General features: G+C 44.3%; 1 protein-coding gene across 2 annotated transcripts in view; it reads right to left on the bottom strand.

The window, feature by feature from the left end:
- Window positions 1-22,530, bottom strand: part of CD2AP (CD2 associated protein) — an 802,607-nt gene that overhangs the window by 64,083 nt on the left and 715,994 nt on the right. For both annotated transcript variants that reach the window (XM_078647692.1, XM_078647691.1), the window contains exon 18: window positions 7,435-7,498. In XM_078647692.1, coding sequence (XP_078503818.1) covers window positions 7,435-7,498 — 64 coding nt within the window. The remainder of the gene's footprint in view (window positions 1-7,434; window positions 7,499-22,530) is intronic.

Below are 22,530 nucleotides of genomic sequence, written 5' to 3'. Positions count from 1 at the left end.
AATCCATTTTTTATGTCTGCTTTCAGAGAAGTAAGCAGTACCTCTATCGAGGCCCGGCTAAACTCTTTGCCCTACTTGAACCATGTGCTTCTGGCTAAGAAGATGCCGGCAAAGAAAGAGAAAGCCCTAAGGGATCCAACAGTGGCTCCTCGGAATAGCTAGGGTTATCTGGGCTGATCACATGCTTGGCTGGCCCGGAAGATGTTTCAGAGGCTTCCATCCGTTCCATATATTCAGCCGAAGCGGTTAGAGTAGCAGAGGGTATGTCAGAGGATATATCAGAGGGAGGTTTAAACACTAGGGGCGTCGTATTGGAGGCAGAAAAGTGGTTATCCAAATCACTATGGCCTATAAGGACAATAGCAGGGTCAGTAGAAGCCACCTAATGTATAATATTCAAAACCTGAGGCTGAACCCTAAAAAACGAGCGCAGAGAAGGAGTAATGCGCACCAAACTGTTTTTTTGTGCCGCTTTCTGCGCTTTTTTAGAGCCTTTAGGTCTGACCTCCTTAACAGAACTGACCCCTTGCTGCGGTTGAAGATTGCAAGTATTACCGCCTACTACCCAAATGGAACACTGTCAATACTTTCGGTGCTTTCACTGTTTACTGCACACCCTGTGGTGCCCCCTGTGGCATCAACCTGTGAAGCCTGAATGACCGGTGTGCCCTTGCCCCGCTTAGTTTTCTTTCTACCTCCTTTCTTGCCAGGGGTATTGTTTGAGCTAGGGGACCTGACCCCTACGGCCTCATCTGGCAGCACAGTATGTCCTTTCTGCACAGGGGAAGCCCCCCTCTTTCCCCCAGTTGCGTCCCGTGTCTGTGCAGGTGCTTTGGTCGAGCCCGTAGACGGCACCTCCACTGGCGAAAAGAAGGCACCAATTCCAGTTCCAGGTTTACTGCTGGTTCTGACACCTCCCGCGCCGCCCCGGAGGAGACTGCGGGCCGCCGCTCTGGGGCCGCGTCTCATCTCCACGGCTGCTTCCACCCAACGCGGCAGGAGGGAGGGGCGCGGAGACCGTGCGGCCCCGTCGAAACACATCCACCGCAAGTCCTTCCAACCGGAGCACCAAGAAAGAAAGAAGGGAAAGTAATCCGCCACTAATTTCCTAGCACCATCGAGCCAAAGCTTGCGCCATTCAAGGGGAAAGAGACGGGCTGCCTGTGAGGGCGAGTGCTACCGATTAGCACGTGGGCGCCATGTTCCCCCTCTGACCGTGTATCGAGCCTTTTTGTTGTAGCTACTATCCCGGCCGAAGGCACTGAGAAATTTGCACACTTGCTGCCTTTCTTGGCTGGGGTTATCAATTATTCTTCTTGTAATACAAATTCAAAGTACAGGCCCTTTATTGAGCCTTCTTGGTAACTACTACTCGTGAATGGCAGTGGGTAATTCACACACTTCCTGCCGTTCATGTATAATAAAAAGCTTAATAAAAGTCTACCAATATTTTAAAAAAAGCCAGTATAGTCTATGGTTATCAAATCTTCTATTTGTTATTCTAATTCAAAGTACAGACCTTTTATTGAGCCTTCTTGGTAACTACTATCCGTGAATGGCAGTGGGTAATTTGCACACTTGCAGCTTTTCTTATTTTTTACATTATTCATCTTCCACTCAATCAACACACCATATACATGTACACACACACACCTACTTTTTGTCTTTCTTGGCTATGGTTATCAACTATTCTATTTCATATTTGTAATCAAACTGCAGGCCCTTTATCGAGCCTTTTTGTTGTAATAACTACCCCAGCCGAAGGCAGTAAGAAATTTGCACACTTACTGCTTTTCTAGAAGTGTATTAGTGTTTCCTGGAAGTGTAAGGAAACAGACTGGGCAATTAAAGGTATAAAAGACAAATTTGCTGGTGCATGAAAAACTGCAAACATAGTCTATAGGGGGTTCAAGCAGTCCATGCCCTAAGGCTCACTTTGCAACATGAATACTTCAGTACTAGCTGAATGATTAAAATTTTGCAACAAGAATGTCTCAAACCACTTTAATAAATGTATTCTTATAATCACCTCCTAACTTAATAGGGGTTCTGAAATAATTTCATCATGTATTTCATATTCCTGATTATCAATTTCAAAACTCATATGATCATACTCGATGTCATCTAATGCTTCCAGAAAATCAATATCTAAGGTTTAGTCTAGGAAATCACAGCTAATATCTGCAGCATTTATATCTTCCTCTTCATTCTCGCTACTTGTAAAAAGTATGTTCAGCTCTTCTATGACACTGTTACTAATTTCAAAACTGTCTTCCAAATTGTTTTGTTGATTTTCCATACTGAAATTCTTATGTTGTAGGTCCTTGTACAAAAACAAACACTTCATTTTACCTTTACTGTAGTATCAGCCTATGTGGTGATTGATATGAATTATATTAAATATTTATCTTGCAAATAAAGCAACAATATTTTGTACATGAGTATTTTATTTTGAAAACATTTGAAAAATAAATACAATAAATAGTGTCACTCTGCATTGTGTCAAGTGCTTTATTTATTTATCCTACCTACTGTGTTGCAAACTTAAAACAGTGACGACACCAGTGCCATGCTTTGACTCACCCCATTACGTTGTCAATTAGGGTGGAGGGAAGCAAAGAAAAGGAGTAAAGTACATGTCTACAGATGTACTGCTATATTCAAAACACTGGATGAAGCACTGAATTAAAAAACTCAAAAAACATACACAAAAGAAGGCTGCACAAAAGATCCACAATGGAAAGCTACACAAATTGGACACCGAATCTTGAACACAAACTGGTAAGTAAGCAAAAGAATGAAAAAGCTAACGGACGCTATGCTGTGGAACTCAGTCTTTACAGAGGTAGAAACATACTGTAAATAAAATGGAATTCAAATAAAGAAAAAGTAAACAACATACATGGATGACAAAGTCACTAGAGGAATACTCTGTTCCCCAACATATAAAAAAAGGATTTTACAGAAATTAAATGTATGAATGTTTAAGGAGCTGCAAAGGAAGCCATTACCCGGGACTCCAAAAATATCATTAGGGACTGTGTGGGGAACACCAATACCCCCATGGTCCCAGCCGGCTCCCCGCGTCCTAAGAGAGCCGGCATTGCTTTGTCAGATAGAGTAGTTTATATGCTGCTCTCTCTAATGAAAAGCAATCTGCGTTCCTACTTGAAAGACACAGCAGCTTAACTTGCTCTCTCTTTCAAATAGGAAACCGGTTTCCTGTGCTAAAGTGGGAGCCGCGACGCTCCCGCCCTACCATATCAAACAGCAGTGTCCCGGGGGTAGACACCCCGGGACACTGCAGGAGCCGGCACTGAGAGATGGTGGTCACCAGAGCCATCAAGAGCTCCAGGACGGAGACCACACAACCCCATCTCAACATTAAAAATCCCCGAAAAGTGGTAATCCCCGGGGCTGGGAGGATTGTGCCGTCACGGACCCCCCCTTTTTAAATATTACTGCCCCAGGAAGGTGGCGGTCCCCGGGGCATGTACGGGGGCCATGACCCCCGCATACTTCATTAAAAGATGGCAGCCAACACTTCCTAGATAGGAGCGTTGACAGCCAATCAGCATGCAGCTCGTGCTCGTAATTGTACGGATTTCCGTACCCGTACGCCGCGATTTGTATTCACATTTTTTTTTTTTAGAATAAATAGCCTAAAAATCCATGAACGATCCCCTGAGCAACTCTAGAGGTACAGCATGTTTCTACCCTGCCCCCTTTCGTTATTTCTCAACTTTGTTTTCCTATTTCCTTATGACTCGGTTCTTGTGACCAACAACATGGCTGCCAACACTTCCTGGTTTGCAGTGTTGACAGACAGTTGACAGCCAATCAGCATGCAGCTCACGCTCGTAATTGTACGGATGTTTTGTTGTTTTTTTTAAATATGTAGCCTAAAAATTCATGAACGACCCCCTAAGCAAGCCTAGATGGTCAGGATGTTTCTACCCTGCCCCCTTTCCTTATTTCTCAACTTTGTTTTACTGTTTTCTTGTGACTCGGTTCTAGCGACGAACAAGACGGCTGCCAACACTTCCTGGTTTGGAATGTTGACAACAAATCAGCATGCAGCTTGTGCTCGTAATTGAACGGATTTCCGTATGCGTGCCGTACTCAGTCTCTAGATATCGGTATGATTTTACTTGTAATTTTCTCAGAAACTACTTAACGGATTTACACCATTTAACAAAAAGCCCAATCTGCGAACCAAACTCTACCTCTCTGCCAAATTTGGTGTAATTCTGTTCAGCCGTTCGGGCTGTAGCCCTGGCTAAAGATCCCTACGGAAAATTGCATGCGGAAAACACGTTTTGGGACCCCCCTTTTTTCTCGGCCCCCACTTTCAGGGAAGGAGCGGAACCGAGCAGGCCATTTTCTTGGAGAAATTCGCGAAGATTCGTCCACCAGCGCCAAAGTTATTCCAAATAGAATGCTGTGGATTTCCTATGGAAAGTAGGTCCTAACTATAACTACCTACTGGCGACCGCCAGTAGGTAATATATCAATATCTATCTATATCTATATCTATCTATATATATACATATATATATACATATATATACATATATATATATATATATATATATATATATATATATATATATATATACACACATACATACATATAAATACATACATACACACACGTGTATTTCCCCCAATTTAGAACGCGCCACAGGGCGCGTTTGCACAGTGGTGAAATTAGGGGGCGGGGCTTGAGGTGACGGATTGCACCACTCCGCAAAACGCGCCCCCTGGCGCGTTTGCAGAGGGGGAACTAATTCCCCTTGAATACTGGGGGTCCCTGGGGGCCAACTAGCCCACCAGAAACCTCCAGTATGCGCCAGGGGGCTGCGTTGCAGAGACGTGTAAAGAGGCCACGCCCCTTTTTACACCTCTCTGCAATGCAGCCCCCTTGCACACGTTGGAGGTTCCTGATGGGCTAGTTGGCCCCCAGGGACCCCCAGCATTCAAGTGGACTTAATCCCCCAACTTAGAACGTGCCACGGGGCGCATTTGCACAGTGGTGAAAGGAGGGGGCGGGCTTGAGGTGATGTGTGTGAAAACACGCCCTGCGGCGCGTTTTAAGTTGGGTAATTAATTCCTCTCCAGGCCAGAGGTCCCCTAGGGGCCAACTAGCCCACCAGGTACCTCCAGTAAGCACCACGGAGCTGCGTTGCAGAGTGTTGTAAAAAGGGGCGTGGCCTCTGAACACCTCTCTGCAACGCAGCTCCCTGGTGTATACTAGAGGTACCTGGTGGGCTAGTTGGCCCCTAGGGGACCTCTGGCCTGGAGAGGAATTAATTCCCTAACTTAAAACGCACCACAGGGCGTGTTTACACAAGTCACCTCAGGCCCTGCCCCCTTCCTTCACTATTGAGCAAAATATTCCTCTGAAATCAGCCTCTGAATTCCGATTTACTCACCTGTTATCAGTAGAGATCTCAGTGCTGCATCTTTTAGCCCACTACTGAGCTTGAAATGTAATTGTAACCATACTTACAGTAACTTGAATTTCTTCCATAGGCTAACATTGACTGGTTTCACTTGCAAATTCTTCTAAGTGTGGAGTTTTGGAACTTTAAATTTTTTTTCTAAAATCAGCTGAACTATGAATTCCGAATTACTCACCTGTTATCAGGAGAGACCTCAGTGCAGCATCTTTCAGCCCAGTACTGATCCTGAAAAGTAATTTTAATCGTACTTACCAGTAACTTGAATTTCCTTCTATAGGATATCATTGCCTGCTATATAAAATATATATACATTAAACGAATATATAAAATTAAAAAAAAAATTACATTTTCAATATTTCCAAAAACATTTTTTTTCAATTTATAATAATAATTTGTAATGTGATTTAAAAAATAAAATATCTAAAAATAAATACTTTAAAACAATGTAGTAAATCAGTATAAAAAATATAACAATTAATACATTTAAAAATTATCATTTACAAAACCTTTGAAATTCACTGAAAAAAACCATAGGTTTCAGCCACGTTATAGTTGGGAATTAGCATTTTAAAAAAAAACTTAGAAATTCACTGAAAAAACATGTTATAGTTAGGTGGACATTTCACTCATACAAAACCATTGAAATTTCCCCGTTATAGTTAGTTAAGCTAACTATAACTCGCGCGCCCGCAATGCACTGCTGATGACGTCACATATTACATCACTGATGACAACTCAAATGTCAGCATTCCTCAACACTCGCCAGCCATACAGACAGAGCAAGCAAATTTCTGCAGCATGGAGAATCTGCCATTTCAGGGTCCCTCCAATTCTGATGCAACCCCAAGCCAAAAATGGGCAATCACTGGGCAGCTCAAAACCATTGGCGGAAGTCTACATAAACAAGATCAAATCTGGGGCAGGACAATTAGGTGGTTGTGAAGCACAGTGTTCAGTTCGTGGGGTGCGCGATAAGTGATGTGCAGGCAGTTAAGCTGAATGAATTTAAAGCAAGCATTTCTGGTGTAAGAGTTCAAGCACTGTTGAGGCTACATAATTCGCATTTTGTGATACAAAAGTGGTGCTCACCTTTGGAACAGGATTGGAAGTATGATGAGCCTGGCCTCACTTTGAACAATTCCTGTCGCTTGGTATTTAGGTTTCTCGGAAAAGGCAGAACTTAACAGAGTCCACCCGTCTGCCAGCATACAGCCTGCAGGTAGGGAGTCTGATACAGCTACCAGACCTGAACACACCTGAAATCATGCTTGCACTCTGTTAGCATAGCTAAAGGAAATGTCTACTCTTTTAGCATCAACACATATGCAGCATTCCCTAAACCTGGAGCTCAATGGCATCAGGTGAAAGGCCCGACCAAAGCAGAAATGCTAACAAAGTTAAAAACAGTTAGATGACAGGGAAGGCTAAATGGCCAGAGGTTTGCAAGGATCCCCCTAGGTTCACACTCTGGGCAGTATTTACATTTTAGACTCTTTAACAAGTGGTATTTGACAGACTGTCGTAACGCTCAAGCCCTTAATGGAAAACCAATTGTTATGTTAATTTTTTTCAGGGTTGTGGAAAGCTACTCTATTCTAGTAATTCCTGTAGACCTAAGGCACCACGTTTGTGAAGGGACTCCTAAGGTGCTAAGACCTTAAGTGTTTTGGAATTTGTTGGTAAGTAATTACATGGACACAAGAACACATTACCAAATCTTCTAATTTACATTATACTTATTATAATAGTCGTTTTTCACTCACAGTAGAGATGTTGCTGGTATACTACTTCTACCACGTTGTGTTACTTGTTTTTGAGAGACTGACTGACTTTGGTATTACAATAATATATAGTGCCGTTCTGATTTACGGATGGCTAAAAATGTTGCCAGTAATATGCACATAAATATACGAACAGCCATTTGCTTGTTAAATAACTAATAAGTCTCCAAAGAACCAAATCAACTTACCTCTAAAATATTTCTCATGAACTTTTCTTCTTCTAAATCTCTCTTTATTTTTTCCAGTTCTTTGCTGCAATGTGAAAGTACACAATTTGCAAATGCGAGCAACTGAAAGCCATAACAAGCAGTACAACCAGAAAGCAACATTAATAAGTAGTACAACCAGAAAGGAACATTAAGAATTGCAACCAGACACTTCACTGAACACAAAAAGAAAGAAAAAATATGCAGGTTTCGAGTTTACCGGCCAGAAACATTCGGTTTAATAGGGAAGGCCTGATGTAATGGTAGATGCAAAAGGTTACTATAGGCCGGATCAAGGAAATGAATGGCACCTGCACTTAGGAACACAAATACATTGATTTACAGGATACAGGATTAAGTAGATGACCATCAAATAATTAGTAATATCCAATATGGCTTTCGTAAAGGGCTGGGGACCATTGATCAATGCTTAAACTTGGTTCTTACAATCGGAAAATACACTAAGGCCAAGGGAGGTAACTTGTACTTTGCATTCGTGGGTTTAAACGCGGTTTTTGACTGCGTTATCCGCGACAAACTTTGGGTGATTTTGGAACATCTGGGAGTGGACCCCAGTCTCAATTCCTTTATGGGACAATTTTATACCGGGGCCAGGGCCAGAGTTAGTTACGGGGCAGGGGGTGAGCTCACTGATCCCTTTACCATTGGCAGAGGAGCGAGACAAGGTGGCATCCTGGCACCCTTCCTATTTACCCTGTATATTAACTTAGGGAAGGTTTTGATGGATGATTGCCAGGACCTTCCATTGGTAGGGAAGTGTCCACTCCCTGCCTTTATGTATGCGGACGATGGCGTCCTTATGGCTTGCACCCCGATTAGCTTACATAGTTATTTCTAGTTTCGCTAATTTCATGTCAAATTTGGGTCTCTCAGTCAATACCTCTAAAACCTTTATTTTAAAATGTGAACTAGGGTGTAAGAGCTCCCGCTCGTTCTTTCTTGTGCAAAACCGCCTTGAATGTTCCAATACTTTTTCCTACCTGGGGGTCTTTTTCGATCATACTGGCTTATGGACCACGGCCATTCACTCTAGGAAATTGTTATTTTTAAAGGCTTTGGCTGCCTTGACTAATTTTAGTAGGAAATTGGGTAAAAGCCCGCCCCAGAATTACTTTAAATTTACAAAGCCAAATGTGTTTCTATTGCAACCTATGGGGCAGGTATTTGGGGTCACGTTGATGTGACCACTCTTCAGACAGTGGAAAACAGATTTCTTAGACTTATTGGCCGTTCCGGAATGTGTGTCCACTTTCAATTGTCATATAGAACTTGGTTTACCGTATATAATGGACGTAATCCGTATCCAATCAATTCTTATTTGGTGTTGTGTTTGGACTACTGAGCAGACTGTTTTAAATCGCCAAATTATTACTGATGGCTGCGGACTGGATGGAGTTTCTCGTATTGGGTGGCTTAAATATTTCAGAGATTTTTTGCGCAGAATGGGCCATCAGGAATATTTTGATGACACTTCTACTTTAGCCAACTTAGACAAGAAAGAATTTAAACGAAGCTGTTTTCACTTTGTAGAAAATCTTAGATTTAACTCGGAGATCTCCAAAATTACTGTCTTAGCCCACCAACATATCCTGATCTCTCCTAAGATGCAGCCCTATTTGAAACTGGCCATCACTGATTACGACAGATTCTTGCTTACCCGATTTAGGCTGGGCATTATTCACAGATCCCTCAGCTTCCCAGCCAGAAATGACTATTCCAGAGTGCTAATCAAATGTCCATGCGATGAGTCCTCAGCTCTGACCACCATGCATGTTTTATTTTCACCGACTATGCCGCCCTGCTTTTTTGGTCATACGATCGCTTGGGGATGAACTCTTAATTGCATCTATATCTACATTTTTAAAGTCGGTTTTCACCTGTAGAAAGTCTATGTTCAAGTGATACACGGTTTTAAACCTGTGAACTTAATGATTAGCCAATTTACGCTGTAGCCCACCTGATTTTTACAGCGTCTGTATTTTAATACGTCATGTTCTAAATTGTTTTCGCCTGCAGAAAGTCTATGACCAAGTAAATTGTGGTTTTAAACCCGAGAATCGAATGATCAATTCATGCTGATGCACAACTAGTTTTTTTGTGAATGTACTTTTATATGGTATGTTTTAAATAGTTTTTTTCTGTATGTGCTTTCATGATTATTTCACTAATAGTCAATTAAAGCTTGATATATATATATATATATATATATATATACATATATATAGAATAAAACACCAGTGCACTTCCAAGATAGTCACTTTGATCCATACGCTATTAAAGCGTTTCAAACACAGTCCATATCCTTGATCAGAAGCCAAATCCAACACAGATAGACGATGTAGAAAATTCAAGCCTTTATTTTTCATATGCTATAATCCACAGCCGACGCGCGTTTCGCCCGCTTCGGGCTTTCTCAAGGCTGTACAGCACACATGTAACAAAAAAGAAAAAAATATATGTATACTAAATCCCAAATCTTGTATAAAAATTTCTACACATAAGAATTTGAATCATCATTTTTACATGCACTTTTTTGATAGGTGTAATGACCATCTTAACCTTCACCATGTGAACAAATCAACAATTTGTGAACCAACCCCAAAAATCAAAGGGAATGGGTGTGTTCCACAAGTCATAGACCCACTTGGGATGAACGAGGAAGACTACACACAATCCAAATCATCCAACCATCCTTGATATCTATCCCTATGTTTATCCATCATGCATGATCTCCATGTGTAGGTGAACCACCTGTACGCAGCTGCGTAATAACACCTTCAAAATTTCACATCTTTCCCAGTGTCATGTCAATGTAAAAGGTTGTCTATCATAGAAGTATCCAATAAATGCCAGAGACCATCTCCCCCATGCATGTGACCAAAACTAAACCATGACTGCTCACCTTTTATCGTTCAAATCGATACTCGTATCTATTTTATGTTGTGGCAGTGGTTGAATTCTTGTCCAGTAATTCTATAATTAAACTCACAGAATGCAACACATTGATCACCATATCCTATATTGACAACTATTTCTAAAAAAGCACTGCAAGCCAGTTTTGGCGGTTTAAAAATAAAGTTCACTAACTCGATTTGAACGATAAAAGGTGAGCAGTCATGGTTTTGTTTTGGTCACATGCATGGGGGAGATGGTCTCTGGCATTTATTGGATACTTCTATGATAGACAACCTTTTACATTGACAGGACACTGGGAAAGATGTGAAATTTTGAAGGTGTTATTACGCAGCTGCGTACAGGTGGTTCACCTACACATGGAGATCATGCATGATGGATAAACATAGGGATAGATATCAAGGATGGTTGGATGATTTGGATTGTGTGTAGTCTTCCTCTTTCATCCCAAGTGGGTCTATCACTTGTGGAACACACCCATTCCCTTTGATTTTTGGGGGTGGTTCACAAATTGTTGATTTGTTCACATGGTGAAGGTTAAGATGGTCATTACACCTATCAAAAGAGTGCATGTAAAAATGAGGATTCAAATTCTTATGTGTAGAAATTTTTATACAAGATTTGGATTTAGTATACATATATTTTTTTCTTTTTTGTTACATGTGTGCTGTAAAGCCTTGAGAAAGCCCGAAGCGGGCGAAACGCGCGTCGGCTGTGGATTATAGCATATGAAAAATAAAGGCTTGAATTTTCTACATCGTCTATCTGTGTTGGATTTGGCTTCTGATCAAGGATATGGACTGTGTTTGAAACGCTTTAATAGCGTATGGATCAAAGTGACTATCTTGGAAGTGCACTGGTGTTTTATTCTACATTGTGGTGACGCACTGCCCTGACTGTTGTTAGGGAAAGGTGGTCACGTTTTGATGTTCTAGGTGGATGTACATCTAACGCCTAAGTAGCACTCTATATTGTATGGCATGCATGAAAATGGAATAATGATTTGACTGATGAAAACTAACATTGATGTGCGAATCAATATAGCAAATCCACCAATCTTATATATATATATATATATATATATATATATATATATATATATATATATATATATATATATATATATATATATATATATATATATATATATATATCCAATTATACACATTTGTGCAAAGGAATAGACATATCTAGATGCATACATATAATCCAAATAAATGTTTATATACACAGGATTTTCCTGTACATTTATGTTAGACTATGGTGGTTGTATGGGGAATAACCAACTACTGAGTAATTTTCGGAAGATAAGATTGGGAATACGTTTGGGGGTATGTTTGGGGGTAAAGAGTTCCATAGTTTGGCTGCTTCAACAGAGAAGGGTGTGTCACCTATAGTTTTTTTCTTCTGTAGGGAGATTTTGAGGCGAGGTGCCAATCTAGAGCGGAGGTTTCTTTCTTGAATGTATTTGGTGATTCTATTCCTGATGGAGAGGCACTGTTCCATGTATCACTTTGTGTGTGATAGAAAGCAGTTGAAAGTGGCGCTTCTGGCAGCCAGTAATCAATGTAGGGCCTTCAAGGCAGGGGAGATGTGAGCTTGTGACTTTACATGTGGAAGTACTCTGGCAGCAGTTCTGAATCCGTTGTAGTCTTTCATAGTTGTTAAAGACGGTAGAGGCTATTGGAGTAGAAAGTACAGGATAGATAGCAGCCTGGACCTTGTGTGGAAATCCCAGGTGGGGGGGAAGAAGGGGTGGGAGAGATGCATCACAGTTTTTATAGTAACTAAGCTTGACCTTGCTAGATTGTCCACTAGGGCATTCATTGACAGCTTTGAGTCCATGGTAATTCTGAGGTTTCGTACTTCCTTAGATACATTAGGCAGTGTTCCCAGGAAGTCAGGCCAGGCGACGAGTGGGACACATTTCCTATCGCCACACATGATTATTTCTGTTTTGGAAACATTCAATTTGAGATGGCTCCAGGTCATCCATTGATCCACGGCTCTGAGGCAACTGAATATTGTGAGTTTACAATGTCTTTGGGGCTTTCTAGTTTAAGGAGTATTTCTGCGTCATCTGCATAGTTCTAGCATGTGAGTTAAAAAATATTGATCAGTGCCGGTAATGGCTTCATGTAGATGTTGAAAAGAATGAACTAATCCCTCAATTAGAATCCCTCTTTACTCACTTCGATAAAACACAGGTACAACCTTTGAAGCCACTATTACCGTGATTGATAAAGAGGGGAAGGACCCCTTAGAGATCATAAACTGCAGACCACTTTCCCTCCTAAACCTGGACTGTAAAATCTACGCAAAAATCTTGGCATCCGGGCTAGAGAGAATTCTTCTATCCCTTATGCACAGTTCACAAACCTGCTTCGTCAAAGGTAGACATTGCTCAGACAATCTCTGACTTTTCTGCCACATATTTGAAAAATCTAAATCCTTATCACCACCAACAATGGCTATGGCCTTGGACAAGGAAAAAGCCTTTGATAAGGTCTCTTGGCCTTTCCTTCATATGACCATGCGCAAATGTAATGTTGGAGAGTCCTTAATCCATCAAATATTTGCATTATATGCCCAGCCTTTAGCTTGTGTCTGGGTTATTGGGCTCCTATCCAATAAAATAAATTTAGCGCGAGGTACTAGACAAGGCTGTTTCCTATCTCCCCTTCTCTACATAGCAGCCATTGAGCCCCTTGCCCTCCCCATCATATCCAAAGTATTCATAAAAAGAATATCTATTAAAAACACTTGTTACAAGTTTGCTGCCTCCGCAGACATTCTCATATTTTCACAAGATGCCAAAAACATTGTCCCAGCAATATTTTCTTAAAAAAAAAAAATACATTTATTAACATTTTCTTTAGTACATTACAAAGACATTGATTAATAGCAAAACATGTTTGCACCTTCAGCGAGACATCTGCATCATATAAGAACAACAGTGGCTGACAATCTAGTAACTGTTCTAAAATCTTGCACATTGTTGTGGGCATCTTTCAGCTGTATAACCCACACACCATCCATAAGGGATCACTGAGTAAGAGAGGGAATATCCATAGTGTGTTAGACATGGCTTCCATATTTTCCAGAATTTTTGGGGCAACCCCGTGCTTTATAGGCCGTGTTTTCCCCCCAAGATATACATATCCATACTTTTTCCCACTCCTTCAGGGATGGGATTGTCACTGCCCCCCATGCCTTTGCCAAGTATTGTTTTGCTACCACTAATCCTAGTTGAAGTAAGGTTACGTTCGGTCTAGGGAGGTCAATGTCAGTGGATATTCCCAACAAAACAAACTGTGAACTAAGTGGAAATGTCACTCCCAAGACAGTAACCAACCTTCCCAACATGGTGGCCCAATACTGTTGAATCCGTGGGCAGTCCCAGTATCAGTGTGAAAGAATGTACCCACCGACACCCCACATCGCCCCATACGGTGCAGTCGCGCCCTATCATAATACGCTCTATGCAGATATTAAAATTGTATCAGTCGGAGTCTGGACTTAATGGCCACCTCACGTGGGTGCATCAGTGCCATTTCTCAATCTAAGTCTTCCATATCGCCTAACTCTGCCTCCCATTTCAACCGCAACTTCCGTAAAGTGTCTGGCTTGTTTAATTATTGTCCTATATGGCCAGGAAACTGCCTTCTCTGCAATTTCTCCCATTAGTAGTCGCCCCTCCAGTGGCGCATATTCCGGAATATCATTAGTGTCTAAATGTTGCGCTCGCCAGGCGTGGGTCAGCTGCAAGTATTTGTAGTGTTGTCTTGTTCATGTCATATTCAGTCTGTAAGTGTGAGAACGTGACAAGTTATTTACGGTATAATATATCTTTAAGTTGTGAAATGTCTAGTAGGTCCCATTGTTGGAAGCCTCAACGTTTTGTAATTTCCTGAAGCCGTGTCCCGACCCAGAGTGGGGTTTCCCTAGTGATCCGGCCATCCCATTTCATTTGTCATTCAGCCGGTTTCCAGGCAGTTATAACAATCCGTGTCGCAGTCAGGAGTTGAGCTGCCTCCTTCCCTCCATATAAGTAGTGCGTGTGTGGGTGCTTATTAAACTGTATGGGTTCAAGTACATATGTGGGGTGTTCTCTTTCTGCATGCTGCCACTCGTTCACAACAACTAGGTGGGCCGCCCAGTAATATGCCCGGAGGTCAGGTAGCGAGATACCGCCGCTGTATTGGTTACGTTGCAGTGTGACTAGTGCTATCCTAGGCTGCTTCCCCTCCCAAAGAAACTTGCGTATCAGGTGATCAATTTTATTGAACGCCTCAACTGGTATGAACTGGTAGGTATTTTGTAATACGTAAAGAATTTTGGGGAGCACTATCCTTTTATACAGTGCTGCCCTGCCTAACAACGTTAGTGGCAGAGTCCCCCACCATTCGACGTCCGCTCTTAACTCCCTGAGCACCATGTAAAGATTGAGGTCCAACGCCATTGCTGCATTGGTCAAAACATAAATCCCTAAATACTTAAAACACTCCCGGGTCAGCTTGAGTTGACTGTGGCCGATGGCACGATCACTAATCTTACCCACTGGATGCATGTATGATTTCTCCCAATTAATCTTGCATCCGGCATTAATACCATACGTCTCACAGCTGCCCATAATTGTGGGAAGCGTCTTCTCAGGGTTCGTGACATACAGTAATATGTCATCTGCATATAAGGATATGGGTTCATCAGTGTCTGCGTCCTCTCCGCTCCTAAATCCCGTAATGCCCGGGTGCAGTCGGATCACACAAGCAAGTGGTTCCAACACCAGAGCGAAGAGTAAAGGCTATAACGGCCAACCCTGTCGGTTGCCTCTACCTATTGGGAATTCCTGTGACACAACACCATTGACTCTAACCCTGTGGCCACAGGTCTCTCGTAAAGTACAGCGATCCAGCATCTGAATATCGGACCAATTCCAAATTCCTCCAATACAGACATGAGGAAAGGCCAGTGTACAGTGTCGAATGCCTTTTCAGCATCGAGGGAGAGGACCAGGTGGGGATCCTCTCTACTGTGAACCTCTTCTAACCAATTGTGTAGTCTCCTCAAATTAAGCCTTGTCGATCGTTTGGGAATAAAGCTGGATTGGTCCCTGTGAATGAGACCAGTAATGACTGTGGCTAGCCTGTTTGCTAATATTCTAGCCAGTATCTTTGTTTCCAAATTAATGAGAGAGATTGGGTGATATGAACTACACTCTTGCGGTGACCTGTACTTTTTGGGGATTACCACAATCGTGGCCGTTCGCAAATCTCTGGGGAGGTTGCCCGTCTCATGGGCCTCCAAGTATAGTTGGAGGAGATGCGGGCCAAAAAGTGTTGTATGTTGATTAAATAATTCTGGGGGTAGCCTGTTGGGTCCCGCAGCCTTTCCTGTTTTCATTTGGCCAATCGCTGACGCGCTTTCTTCTGTTGTGATTTTGTCTTCTAACATCCTGGACTCATCGTCCATCAATTTAGGGAGATGTATATCACGAAGATATGTTTGTATACGGGACGTTTCGGCCAGGTGACGCTGCGTGTAAAAAGCCTCATAATAGTCTGCAAAGGCATTGGCAATTGCGGTAGGATTCAGGTGGAGCCGACCACCCTCCGTTTGTATCTGCTCAACCCAACTACTGTCGAGCTCTTTCTTACTAAGCCATGCAAGTAACCTACCAGTCTTATCACCCACATCATATATGCGCCGGTACATGGCTTGTATCGCATTTTGTGCTTTTTTGGCCAATGAAAAGTATTCCTGCCGGAGGAGTTGTAGTCTGCGTAGCATTGAGGGGTCACTACCCGTGGTTGCCTGTGACTCGAGCTGCAGCAACTGGGATTCCAGCCCAGTGATCTCCACGTTTCTTATGTGCTATAATATTTTGTGCCCCGTCTCTTAGAACCGGTTTAGAGGCCTCCCATAGGGTGATGGCCCACGGGCTCAGTTTCCATTCCCTCTTCTGTCGGTGTGTACGGGCGCCCACCGTGAGCCACAAGGGTGAATGATCCGAGAGGCCCCTTACCAGGTACTTAACCCTGTGGACCTCCCCAAGTTCCCCCACTGGAGCAAATATGTAATCAATCCGTGAAAAGGCCTTGTGTGCCCCTGAGTAAAAGAAATAGGCTCTAGATTGAGGATGTTGTCAACGCCATGTGTCCGTGAGTGCTATCGTGTCTACCAACCGTTTAAGCGATATCTCTTTAAGGTTCCCAGTTGGGATAGTCGTGCGGTCCTTCATGGGGTCCATAACATCGTTGAAATGTCCCCCTATAATTTGGGTATCTGACCCGCTTCTAAGAGAATCGGTATGAGCTTGTCCATCGTTTGCTTTTGGAGCTTAGGTCGTGCGTATACACTAATAAGTGTGATGTGCCTCCCATTCCATACCCCTTTAAATCGCAACATACGTGCCATTGGGGTCTGCCCATGTGCGTTCTACTCTGAAGGGCAGATTCTTCCTAAGAAGTATTGCCACGTCCCTCGCCCCTGTGGAGAATCCAGCGTGTGCCATAAGCCTATAAACCCCTCTGCCTAGGAATCCACATTTAGTGCCTTTTAAGTGTGTCTCTTGCAAGAAAATGACATCAGGTTTCAACCTTTTGAAGTACGCAGCCACTAGTCCCCTCTTAACCTTGCTTCCCATCCCATTCATATTCCAGGAGAGGATTGAGTACATTTCTGAATTAGATGCAGCCATCTTGGTGATGTATTGTGTCTGATGCATCAGTGGTCCCCTTTACCCCCTCCTCACCACTGTCTATTCCTTAATATCACAGTATATGCCTCTTCATCGCTATGCCACCCTGCATCAATGTAGTCACATGTAAGATTTTGTAAAACAAAACAACCCCCCTCCTACTCTAAACTATGATCGCCAAATTATGAACTACACGTAGCATACCTGCCTCCCCACACTCTGCAGGCACTCCAGTCACCCCTTAACTGGTCAACAGGACAAAACTGGTGCAAGTAGACCACCCAGAGGTCTGTAGACCACCCCCCTCCCCCACCCACTCAACTATAAAACACTTAAGGAACAATTCACTGTGTGCTTCCCTTTACCCAGAAGTGGCCAAGTCCTCCAAACCTCAGGAAGCCCTCATCGTACCTCAGAGGGCGGCTAGCCCCTGTTCATCCTTTCTCTTCATCGATGTTGTGCAACTGCTGGATTAGAGGGTTATCGCACGGAGGGTTCTATCCTGAAGCCTCCATGTTTTGAATCTGCTCCATAAGGGGGTGCGCGTCATCTTCTTTCGCGCCACTTGACCTCCGCGAGGTTTTTTACGTGCATTGGAAGGCAGTATCATCGTCCGTATCCGTGTTAGTAGTTCTCCGGCCCCTGGGTCTTAGGGTTTCTTCCCGGTGTAGTTGTGATCTGAGTCCGGCACCTGGGCGGTCATCTCCGTCGCCTTTCCTTGCTCAGTCCCCACTCCGAGCCCAGCCGCTTGTTGGCCATTGAGACAACCGCGGGCGGCGTTGCCCGCCCCAACTCAGGTCGTTCCTCAATCCACAACCATGCCTGCTCCGATGTCTGGAAAAAACTTGTCTTTTCTGGAATAATGACCTTGAGTTTGGCAGGAAACAGGAGCATATATTGGATCATAAGAGCCCGGAGTTTCACCTTTACTGGGTCAAAGGTGCGGCGTTGTTTTTTCACTTCCGAGTAGTCAGGGAAGACCATCACCTTCATATTCTCATATTTGACCTTGCCCTTCTTCCAGAACTCTTGAAGTATTAAATCTCAGTCCTGAAAGTTCAAGAATCGAGCTATCATTGGCTGAGGTGGGGCACCTGGCTGTGGTCGAACTTCAGGCATTCTGTGCGCCCGTTCTATGACTAAGCATGCCGAGAATTGTGCCTCCGGGAGAGCGTTTGTGATGAAAGTACGCAGGAACCGGGCCGGATCTGAGCGTTCTGTGTTTTCTGGAAAGCCTACAAGTCGCAGGTTGTTCCTACGGGCCCTGTTTTCCGCTGCGTTAACCCGCCAGGCCACTTCCTTCACAGTCTCTAATAAACCGGCCACTTCTGTGGTTTTGGTCCGTGAGTGATCCTCCAGGTCCGATACTCGCTGTTAACCTCTGTCACTCTTTCAGAGACTTTTCTCAGGTCCTGGCGCAGAAAAGAGACCTCCGTCTGCACCTCAGCCATCTTAGTTTTAAGGCTTTCTCGTGTCGCCTGGATCTCATGTAATATTGCATCTGTGTCTGGGCGGGGAGTGGAATCTCCCTCCACTCCTGCTGGGGCAGATAAAATCGTTGTGAAGCGGTCCAGCCTCCCCTGTTTGCTCGTTTTAGGCTCCTTGTTTCTGGTCATTGTGGAAACCCAGCGATCCGGCTGCTGCCTGCACGTCTCACTCAGATATGGTGTTTTTCAGGTATCAGTGGGCCAGGGAAGCTCCCCACTATATAGCGCTAATCCACACCGGCCGCAGCAGTTGCCCGCGGTTACTTTCGCTAAAGCACCCAAAATACCCTTTGCGTGGTACCCCTTATCTCTTCTGTCGGGCCGACAAAGTTATGGACAATCCACTGTTGGATGTGGCGCAGCAAGCCTCCTGTGACCCACTGATTACTCATGGTCCGGTCAAAAGCGTGCGCTCACCCTGGAGCCAAGGATCGCCTCTGAGGCCACGACTAGTCTGTGAGAGTGCGAAGGGCCGCCTCTCCGATGATCGCGCCTTTGCCACCACCTGTCTCCCAACGCTCGGGGTATTAATACCTCTCCAATCCGGAAGTCGTAATACAAATACTAGGCCCCCATCAGCGGCATACCTCCCAGCGCAACCTGTCCATGAGATGCAAGTGTGTAGGCATCCCCCACCTCTCATTCGGTAGGCCCAGCTCTCTCCTTAGGTGGCTCAGCAGGAAGGGCAGAGGCTGCAGCATGCCCCCGAACTGCAGCAGTCTAGAGTAACCTCCGCTCCCCCTGTACCCTCACCTCAGAACAACGGTGCACACTCACCGCACGGCTCCCAGCAAGGGGGGGCCGGGGGACACAGGCACAGGACTTCTCAGGCTCACCTTCCAAGCCTTGGACCGCCGTGTGCACGTCCCAGTTGCAGACTTCGCAGGGGGCACCGGTGTGGGGTGGACGGGTCTTCCACCAAAACAGGGTCACCTCACATATGTGTATTTAACAGCATGCCTTGCTGGCTGGGGAATCAATATAGCAGGGAGGGTGAAACTTCCCTTCACCCTCAGGCCCCGTAACGCTTCAGGCCCCCCCAGCGCTCCAGTTGCTGCAAGACCAGATCTGTCCTCCAGTAGTTCTGCAAGGAGCGCCGGGCTCAACACTCGTGGTCACCCGTGCCCAGCGATATTACTTCCCTTCGCGGCTCCTAGGAACCGCAACAGAGTCCCGATGGGGGGTGAGGGGGCCACCACGACCGCCGTGCAAAGCCCAGCCGGAGCGCCCTAAATCAGCGGCTTACCGCGGCTCAGTTTCAAGCGGTCCCTCTCCAGAGTCAGTCTTAGTGATGTTAGGAGCCCCTCCGCCGGGGCCCCTCTGTCCCTCATCCGCCGCTGGGTTTCCTGCCACACAAGGCCTCCTCCCCCGCCTTCCGTTGGGTCCAGCTGTTGCTGCTGCAAGCGGAACTCCGCCCCCAGTCCGTGCCTGATCGCCGCTCCCGGGATCCCTCGAGGCGCCGCCAAGCGATGCTCCACTTACGTTTTCACAGGGGAAAAAGCCGGACGTGGTGCCTACACTCCTCACCACTGCCAGCAAACCGCAGGGTACTTCTCCAGAGCAGCGGCTACTGTTAGTTTGCTGAGTCCACGTGTCGCACCAGGCGCCGAAAAAATCCCCTGTTTCTTCAAACGAGATGGCTTGAGGTTCCCCCCTCAACTTTAGCTCGCCCTCCGATTTGGATCTCGTCAAGAGAACGGCGATGAGGAGCAGGATATTATAGGATTTCATATGTGGCCAGTAGAGCTCGCAGAAGATGGGGCTACCCGGCCATACTGTTGGCCACGCCCCCATCCCAGCAACCTTATCTGAAATAAATCGTGAACACTAAATACTACAGTGGCAATCCTCACAGATCCTCACAGATCAAATATCTTGGTATACACTTTAAAAATAACCTAGAAGACACAAAGAAAATAAATGAGGAGATTCTCCTAAAGTAAATCAAAGAAACCTCATTTGCCTCGTCACCAAAATTCACCACCTGGTGGGGTCGCGTGGAGGGTATCAAAATGATGATAGCTCTACAAATAAACTTGCTACTTCCATGCTTCCCTTACAACTTTCGAATACCTTCTTCAAAAATATTGATTCTATTATCTCCAAATTCCTTTGGAAAGGGAAGAGGTCTGGACTAGCCCTCAAGAAACTAAACAAAAGTTCTGGAGGCCTTAACCCACGTTTTATCAAATACCAACTTGCATTTATAATCAAACAAGCCATTTGGTGGTTCCAAACTAAAACACTAGATACACCACTTTGGGTTCACATCGAAGAATCCCTAGTAAAACTAAAAGCTCTAATCTAGTTATGAACAATGTAATCTGTCCCATTAAAACACTCTTACTATACTCATGGACACAATAACAGAGATCAGGTCACTGGATAAATTGCTCCCACACAAATTCCAAAACTAATTATGCTTTCCTGTGGAACAACGCAAAAATGAAAGGTGAAGGTGGGCATCCATCATGGACATCATGGTCAGCAAATAATATCTTATTCTTCAAAGACCTAGGCCCACCAACACAACCTAAAACATTTGCACAATCACAGATCTCACACAACCTTGGGAACACTGAATTCTATAACTTCCCACCCCACACAACTGAGACCGGACTCCAATTCTCTGCAAACTATTTTAAACAGCCCATGCAACATTGACAATCTACAAATCCTTGAATTCTTCCACGACCAGCAAAAGAATCATTTCCAAAACTGAAATTAAATGTTCCAAACCCACTCCCAGTCCCTCACTCTGCCTTAGACGATACATTGTGGCAAAATATCCTCAAAAAGAAAATGTCCTTATCGCTCTCACAATGTAAGTAAAGGATTCTGAATAGAGCGTACTGGACCCCTAAAAAACTATCCAAATTAGGGCTTACAGACTCAGACATGTGCTGGAACTGCCCAGGCATGCTCTACCACATGTTATTCCAGTGTAGAAATCTCCACCATTTCTGGACTGAGACTCAGAAAACCATAAACACAATATTCAACATTGAGAAATCCCTGAATCCCTACATAGTTACCTTAGGCTCCTGGACCTATTCTCCCACCCCGAAACTGAGTCACTCAGACATGCGTCTCAAGAACCTTCTCCTAACGAACAAGTTACTTACCTTCTGTAACGATATATCTATAAGAGACATATATTAGTTATGGATTCCTCACCTTAGAATTACCCCTAGGCGTCAAACTGGATCCGAATAATTTTCCTTCTGTAGTACCCCAGCACGTTGGATCGACTCTGCGTTCGTCCTTGGCGTTGTGATCGCCGGAACGATGTTGTGGTATCTACTTAGATGCTGACGTCCGTTCTTTACAAGACATTCCACGCCAGAAGCGCAGAGCCATGCAAGACACTGACCACTGGTGCACAAAACTAGGAACCTGAAAGGGAGTCCCTTACCCTAGAAGCCGGTTCGCAGAACGGGGAGACTGGGTGAGGTGAGGAATCCATAACTAATATAGGTCTCTTACAGATATATAGTTACCGAAAGTAAATAAGTTATTCATCTGAAAGACTATTAGTTATGGATTCCTCACCTTAGAATAGATACCCCAAGCAATACCAACCCCGGAGGTGGGTCTGCAAACTAAGTTCACAACAGAAAGTCCTGAGGAACTGAACAGCCAAAGAAGCCGTCTCTCCGGACTTGGCTGTGTAGGCAGTAATGTTAGGTGAACGTGTGCAATGAAGCCCACATGGCTGCCTGGCAGATGTCAAAGAGGGACACCACGTCCCAAAGCAGTAGTGACTGCCGTCACCCTGGTGGAGGTTTCTTCTTCGCTAAGGAATAGCAGATTTTGATGCAAAGAACGACCCATCAAAAGATGGTCGGTTTCTGCACGGCTCGGCCTTTTTTGGCACCTATATAGCCAACAATGAACTGTCCATCCACCCGGAACTGTTTTGTGCGATCCAGATAGATACAAGTTACAAAAAAGGGA

Source organism: Lissotriton helveticus, chromosome 6 (genome assembly GCF_964261635.1).
Source record: "Lissotriton helveticus chromosome 6, aLisHel1.1, whole genome shotgun sequence".
NCBI lineage: Eukaryota > Metazoa > Chordata > Amphibia > Caudata > Salamandridae > Lissotriton > Lissotriton helveticus.
The sequence above is the reverse complement of the archived record's forward strand: the minus strand, read 5'-3'. Positions and strand labels throughout refer to the sequence as shown.